We start from the raw sequence: 19,223 nt of genomic DNA on the forward strand, positions 1-19,223 counted from the left end.
AAAAAATGTAAGGCTCTTCCTCGGGGCACAGGAACTCATGAACAAATGATCGTTCACATGCAGTCTCCTGCTATATTCCTACCATCAGCATGAGAACTAACCCAGAAATAGGACAGGCATTAAAAATGAAAAAAAAAAAATCACTAACAGCAGCCTTGCAAAATAACACATCTCTTTTTTTTTTTCCTCAGCTCTGTTTTTAGATAACATTTTCCAGCCACACTTATCTCTGTATTTGTCATCATTTTCTTTCTAGCATGTAACTACTTACAACATCTACATAAACATTAGAGCTGTTGAAAAGAGAAACAAAAAAAAAAAAAAAAGGAAATACTTCTGTCTACAAGGCTTTCATTCTGAAAGCTGAAGAGTTTCTCACTTTCACCCAAAGCAGATGTATTTAAAGTTCTTGCTATAAATGAATTTTCTAGGAACTGCTGGGAAATAAACACTGACCATAAAATAAAATATTTTTTCAACATAAAGGAGATCTACACTTGAATTGAATTGAGCACTGTCAGGAGTAGCAGTTAACTATATACACACAAAAGATCATTGAGTATTTCAAATTTCTACCTGTGTGATTACATTTTGGTAATTTTTCCTACCATACAACACTTATCCCAAGACACTGGTGTATGTGTTCAGCACTGAGGAAACACACTACAAACAAGGGAAGTTAGTGTCATATCACAGTTCTCCATAGTCTTCAGTAGTTATTTAAGCATTAAACACATAAATTCACCATCATAAATCTCCCACCACCATACAACTGATTAACATTTCAATGAAACAGAGTTCCAGCATTCCTGCAAACATTCCAGGTGTACTTGCCAACTTTTCAAGCCCAGGCTGATGCCTGAGTCAGCGCTGGTTTGCTCTGGGCACAGAGATCCCCTCCAGCACAGAAAGGTATTTCTCTTTTAATCTACTTCTCCCTCTTTGCTCTCTTTATTTCCCACTTGGATCAGACTTTGGAGCAGCTGTAGCACCAGAATGAACAAACCCAGGGGAGATTGTGGCATTTTAAGGAGCCTGTGACAGAACCTGAGCAGCAGCCACGCTCGCTGCCATTCCAGTTGTGCCCTCTGATGTCACACGAGGTCACATTTCTGCAGTGCCAAACAAAGGCACAGAAGGGTCTCATTTAAATTACAACAGCCTTTCACCCCCAGATAAATATTTGAGTGCCTGCTTGTGCATTTCCAGTTCTGCTGTGCAGGACTTATTGCTGCACTGAGCCTGGGCTGAAGCTGCTTTTACCCTGAGTGTTCTGCCCAAGCTGCCATGTGGGACCAAGGTTTATTTGGCTGACACAAGGGCCAGTAAAAGTATCCATAATATTATTTTTTCATATAATATTTAGTCAATTATAATTGACTGAAGTTTAGTTATCACGTGCCAATTCCCACTATGAGTAGGACATTAACAAGAATTACCTTTAGGATAAGATAGAGATGGTGGGGTTCGATTTTTCCCATGCAAGGCAAATATTAAATATTGAAAAATCTTCTGTGAGAACCAGACTATTGAACAGTCTACTTGGATTACTGGGAGACAAGTTGGCAAGTACATGAATTTATTGCTATAAAAATCAGACAATATAAATATTTGCAAAACCCAGAAAAAATTGTCATACAAACAACACAGACAAATAATATCCACCAAAAAGAAAAGGGAAGCACTGATGGAATGGGTGACACGCAGTGCAGGGCCCAAGGTGTCATTCTGGCTTGTTTGCTGCAGCTTTGTTAAGCTGGACACTGTTGCTTGAATCAATGAAGTGATTCAAGAACACAAAGGCAGATTTGATTAACTTGGGGGGGAAAAAAAGTTTTAAAAGGAGGAAAAAAAATAAAAGAGAGCAGTTTTGAGGGAGATCCAGGACACTGTGCTTTCAGCTTCCAGCCCAGCTTTTACAGGGCTGTTTCACTCTGGAAAGCAGACTTGAAAAACAGCACAAGAGGCTTTCCCACAATTTAGCAAATGATTCACTGTCAATGTTCTTTTCAGAAAGGGGTTTGAATGATGGCCCTCCAGAGAAAAGGCAGGAGAGGGAGAGGCTCAGAGAAGGGGGAGAGTGGCAGGGCCTTTATCCTGGATCTGCTTCACACGGGGAGGGCTCTGTGGCTGTCCATGACCCCACAGGGGTGAGCCAGTCCAATGTCACAGCTCATGTTCCATGAGTTGGAGAGCTCGAGAATGCTACCAAGGAAAGGTTGATGCTGAATGAAGCTACCAGCTCAAGGCATGCAGGTGTGTGGTGGTGTCTGCACCTCCCTGGGACAGGAGGGGTACCTTCAAGGCGTCTAAAAACGCTCTGCTTCTAAAAGGAGACTTTTTTGACATAGAGAAGCCCACTGAAATCACAAACAGACAGAGTAAAGGCAGAGTAACGGTGAGGGAGGAGCTCAGAGATAGGCACATCTAGAAAAACCACAAGAAATTCTGCACTACATCAGCAGACCACAGAGGAGACAGAAACAAAGAAAAGCCTTTCCAGGAAACAGAGCAATCTGGAAGAGATTTCACACATAAGTTAAAGTGAAAAAAAAAACCAAAAAAAACCAATCTAAGACTGTTTTAGTAATACCAAGCTACTGAGCAGGTGGAATATCTCCATTGATAAAAAAGTCCCAAAATGTAAATGTTTGCATTAGAATCTCTGGATTAATAAAGGATAGGTAAAACCAGGCTGATAACTGGGGTGATTTTTCTGCCCATAATTAAGAGAGGAGAAAAGAAAAAATTCTAATTTGGACAGCCCTTTAACCAAAAATCAAAGCAAAAAGTAATTCAGACAGACCAAACCAGAAAGGGACGTGTAATATTTGTTCCACATTTTCAGTAGTTTTTATTAAAAAGTATAAATTAATTTTAAAAACCAAAGCAAAACCACAACACATACAGACTTTCCTTCCAAATCTTTATATTTTCTCAGTGCACAGAATCACTTCCTAACACCAGCAAGCCCAGAGAGACTGCAGTGACAATGAGAAGCAATCAGGGAGCACCAAGAAAAATCTATGTCCCAAAAAAATTCCCAAAGTTTAAATGGACAGGTTGCCCTTCTGCACACTATCACAGCCAGTCACTCATGAAGAAGTTAGTAAGAGCAAATAATTATGAAAGGCCAGGAAATCAAGGCTGAACAGAGAGAGGATTTGCCAAAGGAGGTTTGAATTGAAAATACCTCAAACATTCCCAGAGGATGAACATTGGCCCTTCCATTAAACACTGCTGGCAAGGGCAGCGGCTGGAGTTAAGTAACTGAGTGATGATTAAAGTGTAAAAAAGCTGTTTTCCTGTTCAGGATTGCTCGAATTTCCCTCTGGAGCAGGACCTGGGCATTCCCAGCCCGCTGGATGCCTCCTCCTGCTGTCCTGATGCTGATATTGCATCTCACTGCTGCGGGACAAACTGGGATCCTGCAAGGAGCTCTGTACCCGATTTCACCACCATTAACAACCCTGACCACTGCTGACGTTTTACTCGTGCTTGAGCAGGTTTTCTAACTCTGATTTTGAAATTAAAGAAGAAAAATTAGAAAACAAAGGAGGCAGAGAAGTTTTATTTCCTCCTGCTGTCCTGATGCTGATATTGCACCTCACTGCTGTGGGACAAACTGGGATCCTGCAAGGTGCTCTGTACCTGATTTCACTGGAATTAACAGCACAGATCACTGCACGCAGAGGACAGGAGCTGTCTCCTTTTTAGCTGGCCTAGAACAAGTCTGAAATTAGGGCTTTACTTTTGTGGAAATTGAGATGTGGCACCCTGAGAATTGTTTATTTCCTGTGTGTGAAGCAAACACACAAGAAGTGTAAATATGTCCAACTATTACCTCTGCATTTTAAGAGTTATTATGGCAAAAAATCCAAAGCAAAAAAGCTTGTAGAATTTAATTAAATTTAAAGTAGCAAAACATCAGGCAGAGCCTTTAAAGCATCAGCTTTGCAGGGAACAAGTGCTCAGGGTTAAGGTGTGTAAAACTTTGGCTCAGCAAAGTGCACCCACAATCACATTATTTGTATAAATGTGTGTGCTGCAAGAAAATAACCTTCTCCTTTGGCTTCCTCAAAAAGGCACTGCAAGAATCTCTTTGATAACTTTCCCTACAATTTGCCTTTATCTCCATGGGTATTCAGAAAGATCTCGGGCTACCATGACAAGCGCAGAGATCAATTTTACTCCAAGTGAACAAAAATGTCAGCCTGGACCTTCACCCCCTGAGCTTCCCTGGTGTGCTACAAGATCCTGGCAGCTCCTGTGGGGGTGTTGCACAGCACAGAGACACTCACCTTACCACAGATGTCATTTATAGCCACATGCACAAAGATGGAAGCCTCTTCTATGCCTTCCAGGTACACGTGTCTGTAACCTGAAACAGAGGGAGCAGAGCTGGCTCAGGGCTGGGGGAGGTCACAGGGGGAGCAGCTGGAGATTTTCCTTTGGTGAGCAGCAGAAGAGATCAAGCAGGTTTCTCCCAGCTCCTCCTCACAGTGAGGATCCAGGCTTGAGCATCACCTTGCCACATTCAGGTGTCCCTGAGCCACACCACCTGCAAGCTTCACCCCCGTTTTTTGTCATGGTTTCATAAAACAGCCCTGTCCTGTTTCATCCAGGCTCTGTTATTGCTGCTGTCAAGCCATGATTTAAACTCGACCACATTCTCTCCTCTGGAGTTTTAGTCCATTATTGAGACTGCAAACCTTTCATCCAAGGTCACTTTAGTGGGACTGGATGGTTTTTTTTAATCTTAAAGGCAAACTTTTTCCTTTACTTTGAAAGGAAAGAAAAATACACACACAAGAAGTTTTAATGTGGAAGAAGACTGAAATGAAAACTGAAAGAGGAAACTGTGAGAAAATGGCATTTAATGGCCTGGATCCCATCATTAGAATAGGTAACTTTTTATTCTGTGTTAAACTACTACTCATAGTCACAAAACCAAGCAAAACCGTAGAATTTTTCAAAAACTGGTGTGAAGAAAGAGAGTAGAAAGCACTAAAGGAGTAAAGATTCTGCATAGCAGCCTGCCAAGCCCACAGTATTTACTCACCCTGCTTAACAATCTTACCCACTTTTTCAAAATCTAGTCCCAAAAATCTAGAGTCAATGGGTTTAGTCTTCATCACCTTATCAGTCAGGAGCTGACTAAGGCAGAGAACTCAGGGCCCAAACTCCAATCTCTTGTTCTAACTAGAAATTTCTGCAGCAGACACATTAATTTGCATTTTCAGAGGAAGAATCCCAGCCCATTAATTTGGGGTGTCAGCTTTCTCTTACCTGGCATCATGCTGCTGAAGGCTATTGTCCTCTGCCCGATGAAATCCCTCCCGATGGGGTCGTGGTCCCACACCAGGAACCGGATCAGGGCAATCTCTGGCATGTGCACTGTGAACACCAAGGTCTCCTCCCACATGGGGTTAAAACCTTCCAGAGGGGGAATCAGCCTTTAGGAATCTCATTCACAACAAACAACAAGTCTGCCCAAGCTGTGCTGTCGTTCTGGTTTTCCTGACTGATTGTTCTTGGGAAATCCAGCATTCCCACAAGGAACAGAGTTGGGTGTTACCTAAATTTGGCCAACCTGGCTTTTGACCACAGCAAGCTCAAAATACCCTTCTCTCACACATAATGAGAAAACAAATGTTTTGTTTCTTACCAAGGCCTTCAGCATATTTATACCAACTCAAACAAGTCAAAATCCAAGTTTAATAAACATTTAAAATGTTGAAACCCAATTTTCAGTGTTTTGCCATAATAGGCACCAAATCTTATCTACTCCTATTCTTATGAAAAAAACTTGTCTGAAAGAGGATGTTTCAGCCATTAAAAAAACTTAATTCCCAGATAATCTTACCATTATCATCAACTACTCTGGTTTGTTCTTTGAAGCAATCAACAGGCAAGCCTATAACTTCTACTTCAACAAATGGATCTATGATCTGAAAAACAAAAAAAATCAACAAATATTGAAAAGAAAGAGTGGCAAAGATGAAACCCAAGCAAATGGCTTTTACAATATGGGCACTGTACATGAGTGTCTAGGTAATTATTGGTCCTGAGCCTTATGGAGTGGATTATTAAATTGATAACATCTCTCTCCCTTTTTTTCTTTTTTTTGCTTCTTCTGGAAGTACTGTGTTGGCAACTGAGGAAAAGCCATCCAAGCACAGCTGTGATGCTTAAAATGAAGAAAACCACCTGAAGATGTAGGATGTTCATGACCTAATTTATTCATGGACTGTGTCTCCTGACAAGCAACTGCAGGATGTGGAATCCTCATCCTCAGCCCAGCCAGAATGGAAACAAACCTTCTGCATCACAAAATAACAGCCACAGCTGTCCCATACCTCTCCTCTGTCTCCCAGCATGGAATCACGTGGTTTGGGGAGTTGTTGACCACTGATAATTCTTAGAACCAGCTGTTTCTTCAATTGACCAGGCAGTGGGTCTTCAGAATTTGGGTTAAAGACACCTGTAAGGATGAAGGGTCCCATAATGTGAAAGTGCAACATGACTTTAATTACAGATACCTTCTGGCTCTTTTGCTTCTGGCATCAGAAATGAATCTCTAAACAAACTGCAACAAGGCCTCACAGCCAATCCTGTCCTGCAATCAGTGTTGCACTGGTTTTGCTGCTTTTCCTTACCTTGACACATGCAGTTTGGTTTGAGGACATAGCCACAGTTCCCATTGGCACTGAATTTGGCCCGGTTCAGCTGCAGCATTCTCCCCTCTGACTGGTAGTTTAGTGCAACTATTAAAAAAAAAAAAAAATCAGATTCCAATTTGACTTCTTAAATCAGATATCTTATGGAAAATTATTCTCATATATTACAGCTTCAGGGAGAGAAGCTCTCCAGAAGAGCTGAACTCTGAAGCCCTCCTGCATTTGAGAAGTTTATTTATTTCCATTCACCAGACAACTCCTTGCATGTAAGACACAAGTTCAAGGTAATCAATCCAGGGACAGTACCAAGGAGGACTCCATGGTCAGCAAAGCTGGATAAGCAGAGAACTCAGAGTGTCCTAAGGGGTGATTCCAGTGCTCCTATTCAAACATCCTGTTGAATTAAGCTATTTCTGACCCGGAGATGGGGAAGTTCTGAGAGATGTTTTAAAAACTTTTATTCTATTTTCAGTCTCATGTGAAGGGTGAGACAATACAGATGTTATAATTCACACCATCACAATCAGAAGCCAATTATTTCCTAATTACAATACATTATAAGCATTTCTTGGCCTATCAGCTTCTGTTACACTATGTTATACATGTTTTAAAGCAAATCATCCAAAATTACCCCTTGTAAGTCTTACTTCAATGCATCTTTCATAGTTGTATTTCTCCAAAGTATTTCTCTTATTTGCAAGGCCATCCTTTGAAACTTGTTTCCAGCTCCATTTCTCTCCCAACAACGTCTATCCTATTCCATGGACGGAATTCTCTACAAATCCATATCCCACAACATCCCTCCCGAAACAGAACAAAAAACAAAGGAGTTTCCTCCCAGCTCACCAAGTTGGCAGCCAGCATTCCAGAAGGGCTGGGGGTTGTAGTTGCTGGAGTCCACTCTGTAGGAGGAGGGGTAGATGCGGGACAGCTGGTGCTGGTTGAAGCGCAGGTACTGTGCTGGCTTCTGCTGCAGGATCTGGTGGGCTTTGGTTTCACTGAAAGATGAAACCTGCCAGCTGGAAGAGACTGCAGAGGAGATTAGAGGTAATCTCCTTATTCATTTATTCATCATCTAGATAAAGCTTTCAAAAGTACATAGCACTGGTTCCTTTTTAGCTATCAAGCATCATTTCAGTGCATGCCACTCAGAGGAACTCTGTTTTCCTTAAATTACAGCAGACACTCTGCTTATTGGAGCAGTTATGGTTGGGAAAGTGAAGCTGAATATGATCATGACCTGAATCTTCATTAAGAGGTCTTCTTCTAATAAAAATATATGCACGAACATAAATATTTCCATTTCTTTGTGCAGCAATTATTTTCACCAAACTTTTAGCTCAACTTACTTTCAGTTTCAACATCATGGATGCCAACAGACTTTGTGTATTTCACCAGGTCAGACAGGGCCCTGGACAGCTTCATTGTCTTCTTCTGTCGGCTTACCCTAGAAAGGCAACAAATTAACAAAACAAATTGACTTCCCACCAATTAAGGGGTAAATGTTATATTTCATATTTAAAAATAAATCAGGATAAAGAAATAGATGAGGCAGTAAGAGCTCAAAATGCATAAAAGGTCCACTGTGCTTTGCTAATTAATCTGAACAGCACCAAGAGATCATTCTGGTGATTTTGTGACAGACATTGCATCTCCCCACATTCCTGTCACCAACAAACTGGCATCTAGACCAGAAGCAAACCTATTTAGTGGGTGCATTTATGCTGGCATATTTTAGCAACAGAATTGTCCAATCATTTGTTAACAAACCTGCTGTAATGTACAGAGCTCCTGGCCAAATTCCCTTGAGAATCCGAGTCGTCTTCACCCTCTTCCAAACTTGATGCCTTTTTCAATTTGCTTCCTTTTTTCTGTGCCAGAAGGAAATAAAACCACAATATCATAACTGTGTGATCAAAGTTTGAGCAGCTGGCTACAATTCTGCTTTGTTATGCCAATGAGTGTGTTACTTAGAGAAAATGGAAAATGACAGCTTTCGTAACACTCGGCTCTGCAGCAAAATTTGCACATGGGGAAAACTCAGCCCAAGGTCTGAGCCTCGTTATAAAGGAAGCCCAAATCCTCAGATATAAGGTGTAAATTAATTTTTGTGGTTCTCAGTTAGATCTTGGACGCCCTCAGACCTTCATGTAGATTGAATCTGGGTTGTTATGCACAATGATGAGCAGCTCCCCAGCCTGTCTGTTCAGGGAGCAGCCTCAGAGCGAGGTGCTGCAGATGTTGCAGTTATGAAATTCCTCTCCACTGCATGCAAAAATAAAAATCCCTCCAAGAACCCAAGCTCTGGTGCAGACCTCACCTTGGCAGGGGCTCACCTTGCGTTTGGAGAAGCTGCCCATGAGTGACCTGCTCTGCCTTTTGCTGGCACTGAAATCTTCCCCAGACTCTGCATCATCCTCAAGTTTACTCTGAAGCAGCCAAAGAGAGAAGAAAGAACACAGGAGCTCAGACAGTCTCTGGATATCAGCACAAACAGGAGGGGGTTTTGGCACTGACTCTTCTGGGTAACACCTCTGCTAAAGGGTTTGGAAGCCTTGGCCTTGTGGTGGCTCTCACAAGAATTCTCTGATACATCATGTAAAGCATTGGGTTTAAAATACGTCAAAACTCACCCCACAGAATGTTTTAGGATGATAATTTTTAGTTCTCATCCCTAGTTTAGTTTTAATCCTTGGTTATTACACCTGCTCATTGTTGACAGATCTCCACTGCTTTTCATTTGCATGGAACAATCTTCCCAAAGTTTTTGTGGCTTATTACGAAGTCTAAATGAAAATGCCTCAACTTCATGAAGTGTAGTCTGTGGGCTGAGTACATTTTTATAAATTAGAGTGAATATAAAATTAAAATTTAACTGAAAATGCACAGAACACGGAGAACTGAGGAATAAAAGGAGCCCAACATTCATAAGCAGTTTTTATAATGGAAAATCAAATTCTTTCTGTTGAAAAGTCATTTCAGAGTACATTTCATGCTCCAATTGCTGTGTGAGCAAGATAAAGAGTTTGTATATCTGATAGTGATGTTCACCTGGCATCATCATTAACTGCATGAATTCAGCTATGAAGCTGAAGTCAGTAGTATAAGATATATTTAGTAAACTAACGAAACACAAGTACAATTAAACACAAATTCACCTTCTTACTGTCAGACTTCAGCCCAGCCTTTCCTGAGGATGGTAGAGTGGAAACTGTAAAATTGTTTGGATCTTCACAGTCACGGATTTTGGACTCTTTTATCAGTGAGTCAAGTTTTTTCTTTGCTATATTCTCCACTCTTTTCCTGTTAGCAGATGCCTGCAAACAAACCATTAAATCATTAAACAAGGCAGTGATGAGGAAAGCACCATGTGAGCCCCATGCCATGTCCAGGCTGACTCTGCAGCTGCAATAGGTGCAAGATCTTTTGGGTGGAATGGATGGGAGATGCTTTAGAATCTTCTTTTCAGCAGATCAAAGGCAAAATGTAAGAGAACTCCTGTTCCTGCTTTGTGTGCACCATGGCCTGTGTGGGGAAGTGGGGAAATAAAACTGAAAATAAAAATCAAGAGTTTTCTTTTGCACTCAGGTGTTTTAAGGGGTGACAGATTGTGTTCTCTCTGTAGGCCCCAAGAATTCCCAGTTACATTTGTCATGAAACAAGGTCTGATTGTCTGAATGCTTCAAAATTTCATTTTGGAAAGCAAACCAGGTGCAGGAAACCTCAGATTTAAAGCATCAGTAAATCTCAGCAAAGTGAACTGTTAATAACAAAGATGGTGCTGTAAAATATTGAAAAGTGATGCTAACAGGTAATAACTTCCAAAAAGCAGAGGAATTGTTTTTCTCCTTTGGTATTTTTATTCACAAAGAAGTTTCTCTTTTAGATGAAAAGGATCAGATCCATAATACAAAATGAGAAAATAGCCTGAGGGAGAGAGGACTGAGAATGCAAACCCTCTCCAAGGCAATCTGGTTCATGTCATTAAATGGTTTTGCTGTGTTTTGTATTGTTTCTGCAAGGTGCAGTGGAATTTGCCAAAAGATTAAAGTGACAAAAAATAGAACTTTTAAAAAAGGATGAAGAAATAGGGGATTTTCAGGTTGAAGCCAGCAGAGATTTTTCTTACGGTAACAATCAATCAAGCCCAGCATTCAGCAAAGCAAAGGGATGCTCTGTAAAATGACCACAATTTGATGTAAATAGAATATTTTATTTTCTTTTTTTTTTGCATTTTAGGGGAAGGACACTGTGATGCACTGAAGAGTCACGAGATATTACCCTTTAATATTCTAAACTTGAAACATAACCCCTAGAGCAGGTGCTGCTTCCTGTGCACTTTTGTCAGTCTGCCCCCACGAAGGTTTAGAACCTGAACCACTTGTGATGAATCCCAAAGATCAGACCCCACCCCAAATCCAGAGAGCTCCTACAAGGTTTCCTCTGACATGGGAAGCCTTGACAGACATTTACATTCACTTCACTTACATCTCCATTCATTAGTTTACAGTCATCATCAATCTCATCAGCACTGTCCTCATCAGAAACTTCTCCTTCCTCTGCATCATCACTGATGTTGGCTGGAAGTTTCTTGCCCTAGAAGACAAATTTATTTCAGAGGCAGGGGATCATGCAGCTCTTGCTATGACATATCCTAAAAAAACCCCAAAATTATTCAAAACATGTTCTTTCCAGGTTCTTACTGACTGAGAAGACATTTTTTTCTAAACCTTAAGTAGCAGTTTCCTAAGGTTTGTTTTTTGTGAAGTGGTTTAAGTTAGGGTACAGTGATAACCAGGCAGAAATCACCATCACAAACAAGAGGAGGGAAAGCACACATGAAGCAGGAGTTTACCTTAACCAGGATCTTCCCTTTAAGACTTGCTGGTGAAGGGAGCTTTGTGGAGTCATCGTTGTGCACAGAGGACAGATCCAGTTTGTCTCCCAGGATTTCTGTGAGATACTGAGCCATCTTCTTCTGCTGCACGATGCTGCAGTGGTTCTCAATGGACAGGATCACAGGGTACCTGCAGAGACCAGACAGCATCAGCTCCAAGTTTGGCTTTGACAGCATGAAGGCTTTTCCTACTAACAGCAGAGCAGTGTCATACAGATAAACCTGCAGACAAAGCCTCTTCCACAAAGACAGCAAGTGCAGTTTCTAGTTTTAGTTTTACTGCTCTCATTTATTGTTGGTTATCCAGGCCAAGGCCAAGGAACAACAAAGCCTGGTTGAAGATAAGATCTGTGGAACATCTACTCCAGAGTGGTCAGTGCCAGTAAAACCACACTGAAGATGGATTTCTCTTTAGAGGTGATGCTTTTTTAAGATCAGCACAACAGCCTTTTATAAAGAAGTTTTGCAGGATCAATCTATTAGTGATTCATTCATTAAAAATAAATTATTTCTATCCTGACATCTGGCCTTCATTAGCTCATCAGGATTTGAGCCCCACCAGGACCAAACTTTCCCAGTTGATGATGTGGTCCCAGTTACCCTTTTTGCAAAGGTTAAAAAACCTGAACAATTTCAGAAGCACTGCCTTTGATTTGTTTAGCATGACTTCAGGCAAACTGCAAAAAGTATCAGGCTCACAAGAAGTTTACCTGGCCTGAAAATTTAGTGCAAGTTAACTCTATTTGTAAAGGCAGATGGGCTGCTTTGGGGGAGCTGCTGGAAAATTTTTACAGCAATAAAGTAATTTAAATTTTAAAAAAACCCCAAAGGTTGACACACACATTTTGAGTGTGTGGAGGAGGAGAACAGTAACTACCAAGGTATATGAAATATCCCATGAATAATACTGATTTTCTGAGCAATGTACCTGTAGGGAAAATTACTTCTTTCTGATGAACACTCAGAAAGTGCTTTGTCCACAATCAGGACACTCTCTCTTTGGATTCTTTATTCCCTGACTTGTTTCCTATCCCAGGTGTAACCTTGGCAGCACCAGAGTGCACATCCAGAGAGACAAAGAGGTTTAACTGCCAGCCCTTCACTAAAAACATTCACTGGCAAATCCTGTTGTTCCTCAGGTGCTGTACAAGCTCAAGAAAGCCAGCTCCACACCTCTGTGCAGAATGTCCCTACTCAGCTTTCCCTTGGTGTTTCTTTCTGAAGGATCTGAAGGATTTCCCCCAGAAAACAACTCCAGATCCTGTCTGGAATTGTGGAACAGGTCAGGGATGCACAAGGATGCCAGGGAACACTCCCATTCATAGCCCTGAGACTCAAAGGCTGGCAGGCTGATACATACTCATTCTTGATAAAGGCATATTTGTTGATAGTTTCAATCACATCTTTGAAGAGGATTTTGGAAGTCAAGGTGTATCCATGGTGGACAATTGGTTCCCCGTCCGGCCCGTCCCAGCAGTCAACTGTAGGACAGAAGCAGTGACACCATCAGAGCAGGAACACCTGGGCCACCCTCTGTGGGGGACAATAAAACCCTGAAATTCCCTTCAGCAGCCCAGCCAGCCATGTCCCCACAGCAGGGCATGGGTTCATTCCCAGCCTGCATCTCCCTCCTCTCTGTGCTTTGCATCCTTCCTGGGAAGGAACTTCCTGAACTTGGCCTCGTGCTGGGACCAGGTGACTGTCCCCACTGCCTGAGAAAGCCCCAAGCAAAGAAACTCTTTTTAAAAGTACTGAGGAGTTTATGGCAGGGAGAGAGGTGACAGAGCAGAGCATTGCTTTCATTGTGCTCCTGCTGAGCCTGAAAAGGAAAGCAGAGACTCAGCCAAGCTGCTCACACCACAGGCCAAGCCAAGACCTGCTCATCCCTGGATTTTGCCTGACTTTGTCTATAATACTTCTCTATTATCATATTTCCATGGAATGTTTTACTCCTCTGAAGCACCCAATGGCACAATCCAACATCCAACCTAAAACAAACCATATTTTCCTTCTGAAAAGCTGTGCAAACACGTTGATGGTCAGAACATTAGAGATGATTATGAAAGAGGCAATGTCTCAGAAAGGCAGCACAAGAAGGGATTGCACAAAAAGGTGTCTTGGTCACTGCAGAGACTGTCATCATTTCACAGAATACTTCCCTGAGCAGAAATATCCACTTTCCTCTCAGGTGTGGCAGGAACTCTGCCATATTTGCCAGTCTGGTTGTCACTCACTTGGCTAGGCAGGAGAAGCACCAGTGCACTCTGCCCAACATCAGAATCATCTCTACAACAGGACTTTTACAGCTTTTTTTCCTCACTACCAACCACTACTCCTCAAACGTCTGTCTTATTTCCACGCTCAAGAAAATTTGCCCATTCTATCACAGCATTATTTTGTTGCTCTTTATGAAAGGAAAACACCATTTTCCCAGGATTTTTCCTCTCCCCAGCTACCATGCCTTCTGCAGAAGACACAAATCTTTTTTCAAAGAGGAGGAACAAGCCTACAGAGCCCACTGGCAGCTCCTTTTTGCTCTTTACCTTCCACACAGCGACAGCCAGACTGTAGCACCCAGGCATACATGTCCACCCTGGACTGGGACATCAGCTGATCTCCCATGAGGTAGGTGTTGTGTGAAGAGGTAATGAAATAGTGACTCAGGGGGTAGCTCATGTCCTGGTTCACTTGGTAATGTTCTGGGTTGAAGATGTCCCCCGATGGACTCCGCATGTAATTGGTGAAGCCTGCCAAAAAACAACACTGTAAATAACACAGTTTCATCCTTTTTGTCGCTGTAACCTCCCTAAAACCAGCCTAAAATGCATCCCTGTATTCACCAGCACATTGAAGATAAAGAAATAGCACCACTACACCCAAACTGTCACCATGACCAAGTGCAATTATTGCTTTGTATGTTTTCCTGCTCTGTCTTTCCTGAGAAAAATGTGTCTATTTAATCCAAACCTTATAACTTGTGTCAAAAGATTCTGCTAGGACATTGGGTCATATGCCATATGAAAGGCTCCAGAGATCTGCAGTCATATCCTGGAGTTGCTCCTCAGTAAAATCTTGTAAGATCTACAGTATTGGGCTGCATAGAGACAATTTTTGATGGCCCAGGAAATACTCTCCTCTCCTCTTGCAGTATTTTCTCAAAAATACACCAATAATGACAGTACACGTTGGTTTGTACAAACTACACTCTCTAATTTGGATATGACACCACAAACCTGCCTGTGGAATGGGGAGCTCTGCAGTGCTTCATTCATGTCACTTCAGAGACTAAAGTTCACTCCAGAATCGACACTGAAATATCAATTATCTGTGGGGCTTTCAGGGATGCTACCAGAATAATTTATTTTCCAGAGAAGTGGGATGCTTGTAAATCCTGCAGACATCATCACCTGGGCCCTCTGTGTATTCCAATCACTACTCTTGTTCAGAAACAAAGTTTTAACAAATTATGATTTCATCTTTGTGTGAAATTGCTCTCTCATACCTCCAGCAAACATTTGTGCACATATCACAGCCACTTTCACAATTCAGACTGACACAAAATGCTGTAACTTCCACTTCAAATCTCCCCCAAAGGTTTTTCTTTCACCATCAAGGAAAGACTCAGACTCCCATTCACACCCTTCCCTGACAGTGATGATGCCTTTGGTCAGTAAGTTTCTGCTTCAAGACTTCTAATGCTCCTGACATTTCACTCATTCCATAAATGAATCAGTGCCCCTGTAAAAATCCTGCCAGACTTCCAAAGGTCTTAACACACTTTGTTAAGTGTTACTGTGACAAGAGAAAATGTCACCTTTATGATGGTCCTTCTAGGCTACACATTTGGTGTTGATGAAAGTTTTATTAAAGGAAAAGAGCTGATAAACACAAATAGCAGCCAAAATATTTTGAACAACACACTGGGACACAGTGCCAGGGAATTCAACTCAGCCCAGCTGAATACTGGAGTCTCTTGGAGCACACACCATGATCAATGAGCACATCAGTGACAGAGGCAGGGTGAAAACAAAAGATGAACCAAGGCAGAGCAGCCACCGTGGCAAATGGACAGAGCACAGAGTGTGTCAGCAAACACACAGCCAGCCACTGTGGCAGGTAATCAGTTCTTCCTGCAAACCAATCAGCTGCTGCAAGATTAATTCCACCCAGCACTGCGAGGGCAGCTGCTGCAGCAACACCATTGTTTGCTTTAAGCTCTGGTTAAGATACGATGGCATGGTGGCTGTAGTGAGTTCACACTAACTGGATTGATCAGTCCTACAAGAAGAAACAGGAATGAGGGAAGATGCTGTCAGCAGTGAGACCCACAGGACTGCAGGTCACACTGGCACGGTGTCACTTTGACAATCAGACAGAGGTAAAGAGCTTCTTTAGAGACTGTGACTGAGCCCATTGTCACAGGCCAGTCCAAGGTGCTCCACGACAAAAGCCAGCACAGCTGAGGACAGGCACGTGAATCAACAGGAAAGGACAAAGATCACTGTACTGTTATCTCACTGCTATTGAGGTGCAGGTGTGGGCAGGATGCTCCTGTCTGGGCTGTGCCAGTCTGAGGAATAATCAGGCAGCTCCAGCTCCCATGGCTGCTGCATTTCAGTCCCCAGGGCAGCACTGGGCTTGTTTTCTGGGAGGCAGGAGACATCTAAAGTCTCAACTCCACACAGACAAGAGAGGAATAACTCCTCTGTATGTGTGCACACACATATCCATGCATGAGGCACATGCAGATATAGATTTAGGATTTTTAGCAGCTCTTCCTCCTTTGTCAGCACCGGCCCAGCAGTGTGCCCCTGTCAGCTCCTCAGTCCTCTGTTTGGATGTTACCAGAAATGTCCTGCATTAATTAAGCTCTAGATTAGGTATGTGCTGTTCTGCAGCACTTGCAGCAAGTTACTGGAGGGGTTAAGGTCACAAAGCTTTTTCCAGTTGTCTCCAAATGACCTCACCTTCTCCTTCCCCCTGATCAGGAACAGACACCAGCAGAATGTCACCATGCTGGACTCTTTCTTATCCCAACCCATAAATTCTCTGATGTTTTATCATCCATTCTGAGGCAAAGCAATTGTATATATTTTGTTGTTGTTGTTGTTGTTGTTGTTTTTCTCTATGGAAACTTACAGTAGTTTGAAAAGCCTACTCTTTACTTTTTTAGGTATGAGGAAGGCAAGATAATGAACTTGCTTATTCATTATTTATGTGAGTGCAACTGTCTGTAAAGACCAGAAAATGAAAAGAATGTCATCTGCTCCCTCACTGGCATTAGCATAAGCATTAAAATAAATTGAAAATTTAGTCTGGAAGTAGAACAGACCTTGACCCATCCTAAGCAACCACCTTACACAGTGTACCAGAAACTACCCACTTCTTCCTGCAGGAAACCAAACAACTTCTGTTCTGTCACTTTTCAGGATGACAACACACCCACAGAAATGGACAAGACTGATTCTCTAAACGTCCAAGAACTTTTGCACAGAACCTAATTCCTCAGGAATGTACTCCCTTCTTGGGGTCAATAAGATCTGGCTGAAGATTTACTATTTAGGGGAAAGGACTTACAGTCAGCCCCCAAAATAACAGCTACCAGCCTGGTGGTACAGCATTGATATATTTAGAGAGAAGGCTTCAGCAGCAAAGGTCAGGAAGGCAGGACCAATTTCATCTATCATCCCACTCAGACATTTACTCTGGATCACATCACTCCTCTTATATTAAGACTTAAATGATTTCCAAAAATACCTGCAGGAATGATGCAACTAAATTCAACTGTATTTTCCAAAAGCACAAATAGAGACACCTCCAGTTCCAGCTGACTTTCAATGACTGCTGCTTCATCCTGATATGTACCTTTCAAAACTCCTCCAAAGAGATCTGATTTTTTTAGGTTCCTCAGTAAATGGTAGATATTTTTAAAAATAAGCAAAAAGACTGGAAACATCCTCTATACAACATGACAAAATCCTACATCTATATATTCTGCAAGCAGCAGCAATATTCTCCTGAGCATTGAGCCTGTTCCCTTTTCCCCACAAAAGCTGCACCAGCCAGCTTACCATCAATTCCCAGGGCTCCCTCCTTCTTGTTCTCTGGGCATGGCTCAAACTTGCTGATGATTTCCAGGCAATGTTCTTTAGTCACATTTGTCATCTGTAAAAGCAGCAGAAGGGCAGTGTTAACTATTAATCACAGCTCCTCTGAGCTCTCTCCACCTCCAGTCCAACAACTGGGCAGATTATCCACAGTGGGACTCAGGATTTCCAGTTCCCCAGAGGGATTCTCACTCCTGTCAATCAGTGTCAGGGCAGATCAGAAGGGGAGCTCTCTGTGAAAAGTTTCTGTGCCATTGGCAGCTGCCTGATGACAGAGTTCTGCTTTGTAGGTCAGATCTGTTGTTAGGCACCACAGAGCGTCCAAACAGAACGAGCTTTGCCACAAACCAATGGGATTTCTTCTCTTGTAGGATTAGAGGATTAGCTTGCATTATCAAAGGGTTTTTTTATTTTGAAATAAAATAAGAAAATGGCTCATCTTTATGCAGCAGACAGAAAAATCTGTTAGTAGCAGGGAAACAGAGAAACGGGACATAATGTTCTCAGGAAATCTGCTAACTTCAAGGTTGCTCTGCATTCTCAACTGAAAAAGAAAAGAGTACAAAGGGAAATGTATGTCTGTAAATGTTGTCATTTATGAAACCAGGGATATTAATGTTGAGCTGTAACTTTTTTTACATAATGCAGTGTTTTAATAACTTAATTTTATCACAATTAATACTCCTGCTAATAACTGTTGATGTATTCTCTGTTATCCTGATATTATTTAACATTCCTGAGTGGTCCAGCAAATCCTTTCTATTATTTGCTGTACATGAAAACACAGCCCTTGTCATCAGAGTGCAATAAAGTGACCATCAATTTGGCAACACAAAATCTTTGCCTGGGGGAAAATGAAACCACCAGCACATCTGCTACAAGATCAATGCCTTTTCTGGGAGTAATTTAAAACATAATAAATAAAAGTAAAAGCAGAAGACCAAAACCTCTAACTCTGGATTTGAGCACTGATGATACTGGGTTCAAAAGCTCTGGAACACCAGGTTTTCCTGGAATGGAGTAAAGGTGTTTTCCCTGTCCATGTTGTATGAGAAAGGGTGGCAAGGGAGAGAACACCCCCCCAGGCAGGATTTGGCCCTGTCAGTAATTAGCTGAGTTGATTTCTGTCCTGTGGTGAGTGTTCATTTTTCCCTCAGCATCTGGAGGATCAATTGACCAATGAAATGGAAACACACCCCACTTATCTAAGAGAACTGCCAGAGAGGTGGATTTTTTATTCATTCCTTTCATGGACAATGACTGAAAATCATGGGCATTTATGACTTACAGGCACGAAGCGTCAGAGGAGACCATGAGAGGAAAAGGGCAAAGATAAGTGAAAGGAGTTGTTCCTGCAGCACTGGACTTAAATCACTCAGAGAAAATTCCTTAGGTACTACAATGTGTTTCCAAAACTCTCCCATACATTAATCATCCTCTCAACTGCTCTTTGAAAGATAATCTTCCAGTTTACACACTGAGATAGTGTGACAAAGTAATTCAGAGTTTCATCATGGGCTGTGCACTAGGTCACAGGCA

General features: G+C 41.9%; 1 protein-coding gene across 4 annotated transcripts in view; it reads right to left on the bottom strand.

Moving 5' to 3' along the window:
* Positions 1 to 19,223, bottom strand: part of PLCH2 (phospholipase C eta 2) — a 75,022-nt gene that overhangs the window by 7,815 nt on the left and 47,984 nt on the right. For all 4 annotated transcript variants that reach the window (XM_064397157.1, XM_064397161.1, XM_064397160.1 and 1 more), the window contains exons 7-21: positions 17,649 to 17,742; positions 14,121 to 14,324; positions 12,938 to 13,058; positions 11,536 to 11,707; positions 11,169 to 11,276; positions 9,839 to 9,997; positions 9,017 to 9,109; positions 8,451 to 8,551; positions 8,030 to 8,127; positions 7,527 to 7,709; positions 6,660 to 6,767; positions 6,360 to 6,484; positions 5,867 to 5,951; positions 5,290 to 5,436; positions 4,302 to 4,381 (exon numbers count right to left, since the gene is read on the bottom strand). In XM_064397157.1, the coding sequence (XP_064253227.1) occupies positions 4,302 to 4,381; positions 5,290 to 5,436; positions 5,867 to 5,951; positions 6,360 to 6,484; positions 6,660 to 6,767; positions 7,527 to 7,709; positions 8,030 to 8,127; positions 8,451 to 8,551; positions 9,017 to 9,109; positions 9,839 to 9,997; positions 11,169 to 11,276; positions 11,536 to 11,707; positions 12,938 to 13,058; positions 14,121 to 14,324; positions 17,649 to 17,742 (1,878 nt within the window). The remainder of the gene's footprint in view (positions 1 to 4,301; positions 4,382 to 5,289; positions 5,437 to 5,866; positions 5,952 to 6,359; positions 6,485 to 6,659; positions 6,768 to 7,526; positions 7,710 to 8,029; positions 8,128 to 8,450; positions 8,552 to 9,016; positions 9,110 to 9,838; positions 9,998 to 11,168; positions 11,277 to 11,535; positions 11,708 to 12,937; positions 13,059 to 14,120; positions 14,325 to 17,648; positions 17,743 to 19,223) is intronic.

This window comes from Passer domesticus, chromosome 22, assembly GCF_036417665.1.
Source record: "Passer domesticus isolate bPasDom1 chromosome 22, bPasDom1.hap1, whole genome shotgun sequence".
NCBI classification, from domain to species: Eukaryota; Metazoa; Chordata; class Aves; order Passeriformes; family Passeridae; genus Passer; species Passer domesticus.